The sequence below is a fragment of the Misgurnus anguillicaudatus genome, chromosome 25 (genome assembly GCF_027580225.2).
Source record: "Misgurnus anguillicaudatus chromosome 25, ASM2758022v2, whole genome shotgun sequence".
Classification (NCBI taxonomy): domain Eukaryota; kingdom Metazoa; phylum Chordata; class Actinopteri; order Cypriniformes; family Cobitidae; genus Misgurnus; species Misgurnus anguillicaudatus.
In genome coordinates this window covers 15,820,853-15,833,710 of record NC_073361.2, presented here as the reverse complement: position 1 = coordinate 15,833,710, position 12,858 = coordinate 15,820,853, and the positions used below count along the sequence as shown (strand labels likewise).

Below are 12,858 nucleotides of genomic sequence, written 5' to 3'. Positions count from 1 at the left end.
ATTACGTTGCCAAATATGTCTGTTCTACATACGTCACTTGTTTGGTTTCAGTTTGATTGTGCCCTGTAGGATGTTCGCTGTCTGGTGTTACATTTGTATAAAGGGTTTCATGGCTTTAGTTTAATAGTGTGCCATAAGCCATGAGATCATGACCTGTATCAGCCAGTCGAGTCAATAAAGGAGTTACTGTCTACTGGGAGGGGTAATTAGTACAATGGTTATGTACTGCCCCCTATGGACCTAAATAAAGGAGGGTTCATTTAAATTCACCTGTTTAGCATTTAGCAGGGATGTACAGGGTTCCCACACCTTAGCTAACTTCAAATTCAAGGACCTTTCAAGGACTTTCCAAGTCCCATACCCTCAAATTCAAGGACTAAATGTGGGGACACATTTCAAGTGAGAGCAATGTTACATCGTGTTACCCTTTCGAGGGAACTCGCGCTATGTCACTGCGCTGACACTTTGGGGACGCCTCCAGGGGTAAGTGCGTCAGAATGTGTATATCAAATTCAACCAATGGTGAGGCTTAACGATAAAGACAGAGTGATGCGGGAGCCAGGAAGTATATCACTGTCTGAAATATTGCCAAAGACAGCGTAACAGAGACGCAGGAAGTATGGCAAGGGAGACGCAGCGTCTCGTTCCCTTCTCAGGGAACAACAGTTACATACGTAACCCGAGACGTTTTCATGTGTCAAACACAACTGTGCCAAAAAGCATTTTGGTATGTATCAACATTCACATACAGAAGATATAAGCTTTTAAAGCGAACAGTTTAGCACATGTGCTTAAAAAGTCTAGAATTTTATATTATCCTACACTACACAGGGCATAACATGGATTTTTTCCAGAAAACTTGCGGATAAAATAGATTCGAGCACTTTCAATGTCTTGTATCTATGTATGTATATTTTCAAAAACTTCCCAGGGCCTTGATTTTTTCCCCTCCAGATTCACAAACTTTCAAGGATTTCAAGGACCCGTGGGAACCCATACTAACTCCATATTTAATAATTTTATTGACCTCAGGTTATTTTAAGAATGTGTAAAAAATAAGCTTTGCTATCAAAATGGGACTACGAGCTGCACTACTTTAGTCCTAAGTCTGCAAAAACAATAATTTCTATGCCATGTTATTAAGAAAAGACAACAAATGTTGATATCCTTTATATAACAAATACAGTAACATAACAATAATTCATCACTTTTGAATAAATTCATTTTTTTAGTACAATATAAATAACTTTGTATCCGTTTTGGGGTATTTAACATGTCACATTAAAAACAGTAAAAAATCTCTTGCTTTTTGTTTTGTTTATAATTGAAAATACAAACAGGTATATAGAAATAGAATTGTTGAAATAAATAACAGCATTAAACGTCATAAAATGTTAGAGACGGATTAAAACGATTAAAACATTAAAACCAGTATTATAAATAACTAAAAAGAGCACAGTTGTCTCTTTAAAAACCATGCATTGCAAACCATTAATTCTCATAAAAAATTACAGTAACTGATTATTGAACAATCATTACATTATCAAAACATTCATGTTTTATGTACACGTGTCTTATGTCTCTTTCTATAACTCTGAACTGGTTTAATACATTTAAGCATAGTAGTGTGTGTGTGCTTAGCAAATGTTTGATGTAACAGTACCGGTCTGATGTTGATGTAGTTTAGTGTTTGTATAAGTCTCTTCAGTGGCCCATGGTAATGGTGATGACTCCAAATGGTTCAGTCTGATGCACACTAAGTTTCCGAGCACAAGTCAGTTCTGTGGATCACATAAACACTCTCATTAAGTATCACTTGCCACAGTAAAAAAAAATTTAGTATACACTGCAACCCACTTACCCAGTGTCTTGTAGAACAGATGAGCTGTAGTGCTTCGCTCGGCCTCTGGAGGCAGCAGTGAGTGAAAGCAAACCTTCCCAAAACGCTTGATAAAGCCCATGATCAGTCTATGATCACAGCATAGAAAGATGGATTTGAATTTTCACCAGATAATACACTTAGACTGTTGGCTTGCATGTGTCGTTTTTACCTGAGGAGGTCAGACGTGTTGACATCTCTCATGTCAGGCTCCATCTCTCCTTGTGGCAGTTCAACATGCTCCTCTAATATCACCTCCATTTTATCGGGGGCCTCTTCTATGGGAGACCTACTAATTTACGCAAATGTATATTTAAAAAAAACATTTTCATACATGTATAATTTAATAGTGTCGAATGCAGCATGTATTCATTTGGCAGTTAGACTATATGATGCACCTCAATATTAATGTTTAGTAACTGCTTCACTTTATTCACTTTATTAACATGTATTTTTTTTTTCGTTTTCTGTTTCTCACCATCTGCTGGTAGGAGTGATGAGGTCAGTCTGAGACTTGTCATCTTTAGACACATCCAGTGGCACATCAGAAGCGGCTGCACACGCACACACACGTTAGGCATTTTATTATTTATAATGGACATATGGACTTTAGTTCAGTTAGTTCAATCAGTGTTCCCACACCTTAGTTAACTTCAAATTCAAGGACCTTTTAAGGACTTTCCAGGTCCAATACCCTCAAATTCAAGGACTAAATGTGGGGATACATCAAGTCAGAGCAAGTTTACACTGTGTTACCGTTTAAAATACATTGTTACAGTTCCCTTTTGAGGGAACTCGTGCTGCGTCACTGTGATGACACTTTGGGGACGCCTCCAGGGGTAAGTGTGTCTGAATGTGTATTTCAAATTCAACCAATTGTGAGACTTAACGACAAAGACAGGGAGACGCCGGAGCCAGGAAGTATATCGCTATCTGAAATATTGCCGAAGACGGCGTTACAGGGACGCAGGAAGTATGGCAAGGGAGACGCAGCGTCTTGTTCCCTTCTGAGGGAACAACAGTTACATACGTAACCCGAGACATTTTCATGTGTTAAACACAACTATGCAAAAAGCATTTTGGTATGAATCAACATTCGCATACAGAAGATATAAGCATTTAAAGCGAACAGATTAGCACGTGTGCTTAAAAAGTCTAGAATTTTTATGATATTATCCTACACTACACAGGGAATAATATGGATTTTTTTCCAGCAAACTTCTTGCATAAAATAGATTCAAGCGCTTTCAATGACCTGTATTTATGTATGTATATTTTCAAAAACTTCCCAGGGCCTTGAATTTTCTCCCCCAGATTCACAAACTTTCAAGTATTTCAAGGACCCGTTGGAACCCTGTTCAATCTTTCTATTTAGAAACCAATTAAAATCTTATAGACTATTATTTGTATAGTTAGTATTGCTAATATTTATCTTAGGTTAAATATAAGCTCCCTATATATTTTTTTCCATTACGCCTCTATGGTCTTTACTAATATGTATTTCCTGTAAAGCTGTTTTGCAAAATTATGAAAAACTATAGAAAAGTCTTATAATAAATCCTAAATAAATCATAACATATCGTTGGTACTACAACGTATATGTCAACAGACATATTAATGACTTCACATTTACTTTATTAGGGAATAATAGAGAAATGTTTGGTTCTCACCTGAAAGCTCAGAAAGAACAAGAGCAGCCTCACTTGATTCCCTGACCACCTGAACATACAAAAAACACAGAGAGAGGATTAAATATAGATTAAATAAAAAATGCATAATCCTATGACTTTCCATTATTAATGGGACACAGGAAAAGACGTTCTGAACAGTGGCGGCCGTTGACTTATTTTTCAGGGGCGCATGATGGGAAGCTCGTTACAACATGAATTTTGCCCTTCACGTGTGAGGCCCGTCATGTCAAAATATGTGTTCGGCACGTCATGTAAACTTATGTGCATCACGTGTCATGTCAAAATAAGTGTCGAAGGGGTTTATGATAAAAGAGATGCCAGATACTCACTTAATCTCATGTAATCAGAGTTTAGTGTTAAAGGTGCAGTGTGTAAATTTTAGCTGCATCTAGTGGTGAGGTTGCAAACTGCAATCAACGGCTTAGTCCACTGCTCACCCCTCGCATTTGAAACGCATAGAGAAGCTACGGTAGCTGCCACCGGACAAACATGTCATCGTCGGAGACAACTTAGTAAAAAATTGTCCATTAAGGGCTTCTGTGGAAAAATGCCGACTTCCATGTAAGGGGACTCTCTTTGTATGTAGATAAAAAGGTCTTGTTCTAAGGTAATAAACACATAACGGTTTATTATGAAAGGTCTTTACACACCCCCGATAATATAGACTTCTATATTATTTTGCATTTCTGTCAAGAGATCCTTCTAAAAATGACACACTGCACCTTTAAGTGAGTGTTTTGCGAATATTTTGTAAACGTGAGCGTCTCTTATCATAAACCCTTTTGACGTGTCTGCAGCAGGCACGTATTTTGACATGACGAGCAACACACGTGACACTCCGAACACATATTTTAAATTCGCACCCCTTGGAAGAGAAGTCACCGGCCGCCACTGCTTCTGAAGTATGCTTACATGACATTTCCATGCAATAAAAGTGAATGGAGACTATAGAGTTGTAAGCAATCACAATATCATGTTTGAATATGCAAAAGCATTCAAATTTCAGCCTGCTCAACGTACAAAGCTATTAAAAGGACTGAGAATATAGTGCACAAGTCGTATGTATTATCAATGATGTTTTTGATGATTAGTAGAGCCTAACACTAGTCCCCATTCACTTTTATTTTATGAAAATAACTGTGTTAACATCTTGTGCATTCAGCAGAAATGAAACCATAAATGAATTATTGGGTGAATTATTCCTTTAAGTAGGCTACTAACATGATGGTTTTAAATATGGGTGAGGTGACCTTGATAACCCAAAAACCTATATATCAAAATTCTTCCTTTAAATGCCATCAGACACGACACCTCTGTTAGTATTGAAAGTGGCATTTACCTCTCGACTAGACTCTTTAATCAAATCCATCCCTCTTTCTTTCTCTATTTCTGACAGCTCGCTCTCGTCCTGTGCTCGCCGTTTCCTTGATGGGCGGGGGAGGACGGGTGCAACGCTGCAGCATTTCCATAGCGACTGGAGGTCAGGGTGAATGAGTACTGCATTGTAAAGACCAGCAGCATGTCAATGGTTAGAAGAGTAATGTTTGCTAAACTAGAGGTGACCTCTGAATAAAACTGCTAAATGTTTTGATGGTCCAAAGCTTGCATATAAGTTGCCCTGTTTATAAATATAGTTCCATAAATATTTGATGTTGGAACATACAGCATGGATAAATAGGAGTTATTTGTAGATGCTGTACATTTCTGATGTATAGTCCCATTTATGAAAGGTGTTCAGGCACATCATAAGTGCATTATGACGTACAGTTACACGGTGTGCTGAGCAGAACTGCTGCTGATGGCTTACGGGAAGCAGGAAAATTCAGGAGCACATCAGACTATGGATAAAAGAGGGAGAGATAGATGGACAGAATTAAAAAGATGCATGATATGTAATGCAAGTAAGGTAGAGGACAGTACAGATTTTACAAAAATAAAGAACTTACAGTATATTCATAAAACCTATGAATGTGTGATGCTTTGTTAAACAATTCTACGTCGGTACACAAAAACATTGAATTTTACATTAAAGGATTAGTCAATTTTCTTTAAAAATAAAAATCCAGATAATTTACTCACCACCATGTCATCCAAAATGTCGATTTCTTTCTTTGTTCAGTCAAGTAGAAATTATGTTTTTTAAGGAAAACATTCCAGGATTTTTCTCATTTTAATGTACTTTAATAGACCCCAATACTTAACTTTTAATGCAGTTTAAAATTGCAGTTTCAAAGGACGATCTCAAACGAGGCATAAGGGTCTTTTCTAGCGAAACGATTGTCATTTTTGGCAAGAAAAAAAAGCACGTTTAAACCACAACTTCTTGTCTTCCTCCGGTCCTGTGACTTCCCAGCGCGACCTCGCATAAAACGTCACGTCAAGAGGTCACGGATCAAAACTACGCCCCAGTGTTTACAAGTGTGGAGAAAGAGGACCGTTCCAACATTGTTGTATGTGGAATGATACTAATTAATGTCTTTGTGTCAGTTTATTGTTTAAAATGGTCCGCAAATGTGCGTTTCATATATGTAACATGTGACCTTTCCACGGCATTACGCAATTACCTGAGGTCGCGCTGGCTCGCCACACATCCGGAGGAAGATGAGAAGTTGTGGTTTAAAAGTGCATATTTTATATTTTTCTTGTCAAAAATGACAATCGTTTCACTAGATAAGACCCTTATGCCTCGTTTGGGATCGTTTAGAGTCCTTTGAAGCTGCTTTGAAACTGCATTAAAACTGTTAAGTGTTGGGGTCCATTGAAGTCCATTAAAATGAGAAAAATTTTGGAATGTTTTCCTCAAAAAACATAATTTCTTTTCGACTGAAAAAAGAAAGACATCAACATTTTGGATGACATGGTGGTGAGTAAATTATCTGGATTTTTTTAAGAAAATGGACTAATCCTTTAATTATTAACAATTTGATGTATTTAAAAAACAAGCAAAAGAATACAGGTGCCATGTAGCATGCAATACTATGTGTGTTTGAACCTTTACTGGACATCAACCAAATTTAAGAAAGCTTTGATGCCACAGATTATTTTCTGTGCACCCCTTTACTCCTGAACAAATTAAATGCATCAAGTATCATTTTGTAATTGCATCATGACCCCTTGATTCAAAATCTAATCATAAGGTGCCTAACGATTCCCACCCCTGCTAATTTGATCATTTACCAGAGAGTGAGTTTCAATCAGAGGGTTGTTAATCTGTTGCCGCATTGCATCCTGGGAAATCTGTGTTTGTTGGTCGGCAAAGATCAGTTGGCGTTTACCTCGTCTCTTCGGACGCACTTGTTCTTCCGCTGAGGGGGTCTGAGAAAGAAAATAAAAATTAAAAAGGGTTTATTAAACAGTAAAACACTGTTGTGGGTTCAAGCCAATGTAATAGTCACTGCTGCAATGGCTTTCACGCTTCAAAACACATATGGATTATAAAACACTAGGGGGAAATGGGCAAGGTAATGTGAACATTACTCCACACACACACACCTCGAAGGAGTGCTCCATCTCTTGTTCTTGCTCTACATCTTTCTCACTGGCTTCTGTGATTGGTGGCATGGTAATAGGGGGAGGGGTCATCTCCAAAGCAACCCTATCTAAGGCAACATCTATAAGATGCGTACTCCCATCATCCACGATGCCTTCACTGTTCTTCAATCTGCAAACACGGAGACCATGAGCAAACCACAAGGAAGGTGTGAATCTTTATTTGAAAACATAACATGCTTCAACATAAACAGCCAGAGTCCCAGGCAAAGATAATTATAGCCTACATTACATTTAGCAGTTAAAGAGATTCCTTATTTTAGATATATTTAGGTCAAGGACACTTGGCAGAGAAACTGCTATTGTCTGTCTAAACTCATGTTATCTTTGAGACACAACCAAACTGAGAGATACTGTAAGAGATGTGTTTAGAAAGGCAGAAATAAAATCTGTTAAAGGATTAGTCCATTTTCTTAAAAAAATATCTAGATAATTTACTCACAACCATGTCATCCAAACTGTTAATGTCTTTCTTTGTTCAGTCGAGAAGAAATTATGTTTGTTGAGGAAAACATTCCAGGATTTTTCTAATTTTAATGGACTTTAATGGACCCCAACACTTAACAGTTTTAATGCAGTTTAAATTTGCAGTTTTAAAGGACTCTACACAATCTCAAACGAGGCATAAGAGTCTTATCTAGCTTATCAATCATTTCAATTGTCATTGTTGGCAAGAAAAATAAAAAATATGCACTTTTTAAACCACAACTTCTCGTCTTCCTCCGTTGGTGTGACGAGCTAGCACGACCTCACGTAATTGCATATGAAATCGAAATGTCAAGTGTTACATATATAAAACACACATTTGTGGACCATTTTAAACAATAAACTGACACAAAGACATTAATTAGTATCATTCGACATACAACAACGTCTGAACGTCTTTCTCCACACTTGTAAACACTGGGGTGTGGTTTCGCATACATCATCCGTGACCTCTTGACGTGATGACTTATTATGTGAGGTCGCGCTAGCGCGTCACAGGACTGGAGGAAGACGATAAGTTATGGTTTAAAAGTGCATATTTTTTATTCTTCTTGTCAAAAATGACAATCGTTTTGCTAGGTAAGACCCTTATGCCTCGTTTGAGATAGTTAAGAGTCCTTTGAACTGCAATTTTAAACTGCATTAAATTATTGGGGTCCATTAAAGTCCATTAAAATGAGAAAAATCCTGGAATTTTTTCATCAAAAAACAATTTCTTCTCGACTGAACAAAAAAAGACATCAACATTTTGTATTTAAGAAAATGGACATATCCTTTAATTTTGTATATTTGAACTAAACCTGTTGTTTGTAGAGCAGAAAGTAAAAATTGAATCCAGAAGAAATCAGTATTTCTGGATTTTTCCTTCTTAAACGTCCCACACAGTTACTCACTGCTCTATAGAGATCATAGCATCATCTGTCTCTGACTGCTCCATCTCTCTCGCCCTCTCTCTCTCTTTATCTTCTTCATCTGTACAGCATACAGGAAAAGACCGGACTGTCAAACACATATTTGTATAAAGCCATATTCATCGTGAACCACTACTGTAAGTGATCAAGGTTATAAACAGTCAGGCCCAGACAGGACACAGCAAATTATTTCACATTTTCTTAATTTCTAGACTGAGCTGAATGTCATATACTCTTATTTGTACTCCAAAACCATCCAATTAGTCAAAATATCTAATATGTGAACATTAAAGCAGCACAGAATGTGTTTAGACATTACAAATCTGTTGAAATCTAAGAAGCTTTCTGCTAAGTTACGTGGGTGATGAATCTGTGTAGGCCTGTGTAAAGCTAATAATGGTATTTTAAATCAGATCAATATCTATTTAAATGCCTATTGATTGGTTTGTACGTTCTTCCGTCTATTTTGTCTGTCTTTGTATCTCACCCCCATTATGGAACTGATCTTGTTGCTCCATAAGCATGTCGATCTCTTGAGCTGTTGCTTCAGGTAACTCCGCTCCACCAAACTAATATAATAATCAAATGAGATGGGTAAAAACATGAGCTTGGAAAACAGCATATAAAATATGACTCTTTTAGTCTATTCTGGTGTAGCCATGACTAAGCCTCATGTGGGTAGATGATCAGTTTATACATAAAACGTGACAGCTAAAGGCATTTTATGGGGCCAAAGGGCACTGAAGTGACATCATCTATTTAGTGTACACAGACTCAAATAAAGATCTAAGATGAGCGTGGTGTATTGGCGATACGGAGAAGTGTGATTCATGTACGCAAAGTGAAAATCACTGATGAGTTCACCTCAACGGGAAGCACAGGTATCGGATATGCGTATTTGATGGTGATCGATTCAGGAGAAGCAGTGAGGCCTTCAATAAAAAGAGAGAGAGAGAGCAAGAGGGGGTTTGTGAGAAACAAAATGATAAACTTTTGACCCAAATCCGTTGCAATATTTCTTACCTTTAGGCACCGTAATCTCTTTTATGACCACCAAAGGAGATGAGGGCTCCGTCATTGGCCGTGACTGTCGATAAACAATAAATTCAGTCATGGTTGACCAACTCACTAAAGGCCAAGATGGAGCTCATGTGATGTTTTTTGTTATATTCTTTATAGTACTGTGTGTAGGTGAGTGGGATTAAAGACAAATGTGTTTATACATAATTGAAATACAGGCATGAATTCATAAACATACTGCATGCCTGCATTAATGCAAATAACGTTAGCATGTGAAGAACAGTTATATTCAGTTAACATAAGCCCTCAAGGATCTAAACATCTCTCTTGCTTTGTGAAGGAAATAATATAATTTAAATATGTTAAGTAAGGCATATCTACACAGAAATGTATTCAAAACCTAGAAAATCTAGTAAAACTAGATCTACTACACTAGCAAAAGAAAATGAATGTGCATGTCAGCGCATGTATCTATTTTCTCCCTATATGGCTTGAGTCTGTGGTGCATTGTCTGTGAATTTTTTTTAATATTTTGTTTTGTGTCACAGGCAAAAATCATAAATTTTGGTCACCTCGGGTAGCATGGAGGGAGTTGGAAGTTCGCAACCAACACCCATCACTCCAAAAAATGGGTCCAGTGCCCACTCTCCCTCCTCCAGCTGGAAAAGAGAGTTGGGGACATTCAGGACCAACCTAGAAAAAACATACAATCCCAGCACAACTTAGTCAATGACAGACCAAGACAGACTATAGCAACAGTGATGGTGTTTACAACAGTCACATGTATGAAAAACAATATAAACGACGGTGTCAGAATGAATAATATCAGTGACACATCATGACAAAGACGACCTTGAGTCTAACCTATCAGCTTCGGGCATGTCAATGCGCAGGTTTCTCTCTGAGCGAAGTAAATGCTCGATGGTCTGCTGGACCTCCTCTGTGAAGAAATAAGACAAAACATACTTCATTTTATACAATACAAACACAAATGCAGACAATGTAATACAGTGCTACCAAGGGACATATATGTGAAAGCAGTCATTAGTTTATGATTTACTTTTACTATTTTAGACTTCTGTAGCATTTTCTTTTTTCCTAGAACTCCACTTAAAAGTGTTTGTCAAGATTTCTGAGTACTGAATAAGCATTGATGTGTAAATATTTGGTAATATGCTCATGGTTTGACAACAAAAAGATTTTGCAGCTTAGATAGTCCAGGTGTAGTGTATTATATATTTCAAATAATATGGATATTGTTCAACATGATATCATCATGCCAAAAAAAATAACTCCATAGATTAAGTTGTCTGGTAGTTTCCTGTTATCTTTAAGCTGGTGTTTTTGTATGTACCTCCAGATCTCATTAGTGTAGGCTTATCTTTCCTCACTAATCCCTAACTGCACATAATATACGACAATGTGTTTTATAGTGAAACTACAGAGAGAAGATTAGCATTCATTAAAAGCTTTAATCGGTTTGCCAGTGCAAACGTGTCGCAAGTTATTCTGAATACAAATCATTAAAGATGCCAAAAATTACTCTCCTGCATAGCAAAATAAACAGAGGCTTCCTCAACAGGTTTATCTGATACATATAGCCGATCAATAATAATGGGTGAACTTTGGGCATCTGCACTTCCTTTATATAGTCATGTAAAGGCAAAATGACTCAGTAATACTACTATTAACTACTATTACTACACTACTAAGTACTATTACAGGATGTAATTTGCATTGGATTTTAAATTGCATATATATCCTGTATTGTACAAGTGCCTGTCTCTTGTACAAAGCTGTACCTAAACTGGCCCGTGCCAAGAGTGTATTTTTCTAATATTTTCTGTTTGGTTATAGATTTAGTGCTTGTTCCCATTAGCTGTGCAATAGTCATGGGTTCGATACCCAGGGATCACAGTCACACATAATGATTAAATGTATACCTTGAATGCACTGTAAGTGAATGTGGATGATAGTGTCAGCCAAATGCATAAATGTAAGTGTTGCTTTGATTAGTGGTGCAGAAAAATATTAAGCAAAGCAGTACAACATATTGCTTTTATGATGATGATGATGATCTGACCCAACAGAAAAGCACATTGTCGATGGTAGACGATGATCACACCATACTGCAGTTGAGAGGAAAGATAGAGAGAGAAACGAGGCCGAGGAAGACTGGGGTGGACCGGAGGAACCTTGACCATCACATAATCCACAATGTCCTCACTTGAAATACACAAACATAAACAACTCATTAACATCTAAAATTATGACAAAAACAATTTCTGAGGAAAAATATCTTTTACGTTATGCTTGATATGTGACCATGTCTATGAAATAAAGTCTCATAATGTAATAATGAGATTTTGAGCATTAAATTTGATTTCAATCACTGATTTTCACTTTTTTGATGCAGTTAATATTAAAGATATCAAGGTTATATTTTCATGTTTATGCAGAAAACTGTAAATCACAAAAATTACTTTAGCTTGGTTTTCACAGGCAGGGTCACATTAGTTGAACTTTTTTACCATGTTCTCCTGATGTTGACCTTGAGGTACTCTCTTCTGCTAATTCTGATGCCTTTGGTGGCTGCCAACCTTAAAACAAACAAAACAAACTTAAACAAAAAACTATACATTTCATGAAGTAAATTCATGTTTAAATTCAAGCTCCCAGTGTGTGGATAGCGGGCGTGTGGACACAAATAATATTTAGGCAATGGTACACGACTACGTTATGCATATTTTCAGCCAAACCACGATTAAATAAATATTTTTATTATTGTTGACGTATAATTGTGTTTATACTAAAGTACTTACCAGATAGTAGAGAAACAGCCACTGTGACGCCGAAGCACGTTTGGATAATAAAACATTTTACCTCAGAGTTTCGTTTAACTTACTTAAATCTGAACACAATCGATATATAATCTAATCTAAATATTTCTAGTTTCACTTTACTTTGACCAAAAACTAAAAAAAGAGAGATAATGTGGAAATCTTGCACTAAGCGCGAAATCGATAAACTTGAGACTAGTCTTCCAGTCAGATTTGAATTTCTGAGGATTGATTGACAGGTGACGTAAGGGTGTGCGATAGACAGACCTTTGGCGCGTTTCAGGGCTCAAATTTTGTCTAAAAGGCAAATTACTAGATTTTTACACAACCAAATAGATACTGGAAATACATTGGAAATACAATACAATATATTAGTTTTAGTTTTACTATCGCATTTAATAGTAGTAATAAATGTTAAAGACCCACTGTTTAATGATTCGCCTGAAATAATGCTTACTAATTATTTATTTCTGTAAAAATAT

General features: G+C 36.8%; 1 protein-coding gene across 2 annotated transcripts; it reads right to left on the bottom strand.

The window, feature by feature from the left end:
- Positions 1 to 1,154: 1,154 nt before the first annotated feature.
- On the bottom strand, positions 1,155 to 12,661 carry rec8b (REC8 meiotic recombination protein b). 2 transcript variants are annotated; one of them, XM_055181942.2, is made up of 18 exons: positions 12,359 to 12,661; positions 12,068 to 12,136; positions 11,620 to 11,762; positions 10,401 to 10,476; positions 10,109 to 10,229; positions 9,540 to 9,603; positions 9,381 to 9,448; positions 9,004 to 9,085; positions 8,499 to 8,577; positions 7,063 to 7,231; positions 6,748 to 6,885; positions 5,336 to 5,408; positions 4,910 to 5,067; positions 3,550 to 3,598; positions 2,358 to 2,433; positions 2,052 to 2,168; positions 1,862 to 1,968; positions 1,155 to 1,781 (listed from the first exon to the last, which is right to left on the bottom strand). In XM_055181942.2, exons 1-18 carry the CDS (start codon positions 12,412 to 12,414, stop codon positions 1,705 to 1,707), a joined length of 1,722 nt encoding a protein of 573 aa, XP_055037917.2. In that variant the 5' UTR covers positions 12,415 to 12,661; the 3' UTR covers positions 1,155 to 1,704. The 2 variants fall into 2 exon arrangements, with proteins under 2 accessions (XP_055037917.2, XP_055037916.2); XM_055181941.2 differs by having other exon boundaries at positions 2,052 to 2,171; positions 12,359 to 12,658.
- Positions 12,662 to 12,858: the final 197 nt, after the last annotated feature.

Excerpts from the sequence above, each read along its gene's own strand:
- rec8b (XM_055181941.2), bottom strand. The coding sequence starts at position 12,414 with ATGTTTTATTATCCAAACGTGCTTCGGCGTCACAGTGGCTGTTTCTCT. Across the intron at positions 9,449-9,539 it reads AGAGATTACGGTGCCTAAAG|GCCTCACTGCTTCTCCTGAA; the intron begins GTAAGAAATATT and ends TTTTTATTGAAG. Across the intron at positions 8,578-9,003 it reads AGATCAGTTCCATAATGGGG|ATGAAGAAGATAAAGAGAGA; the intron begins GTGAGATACAAA and ends TATGCTGTACAG.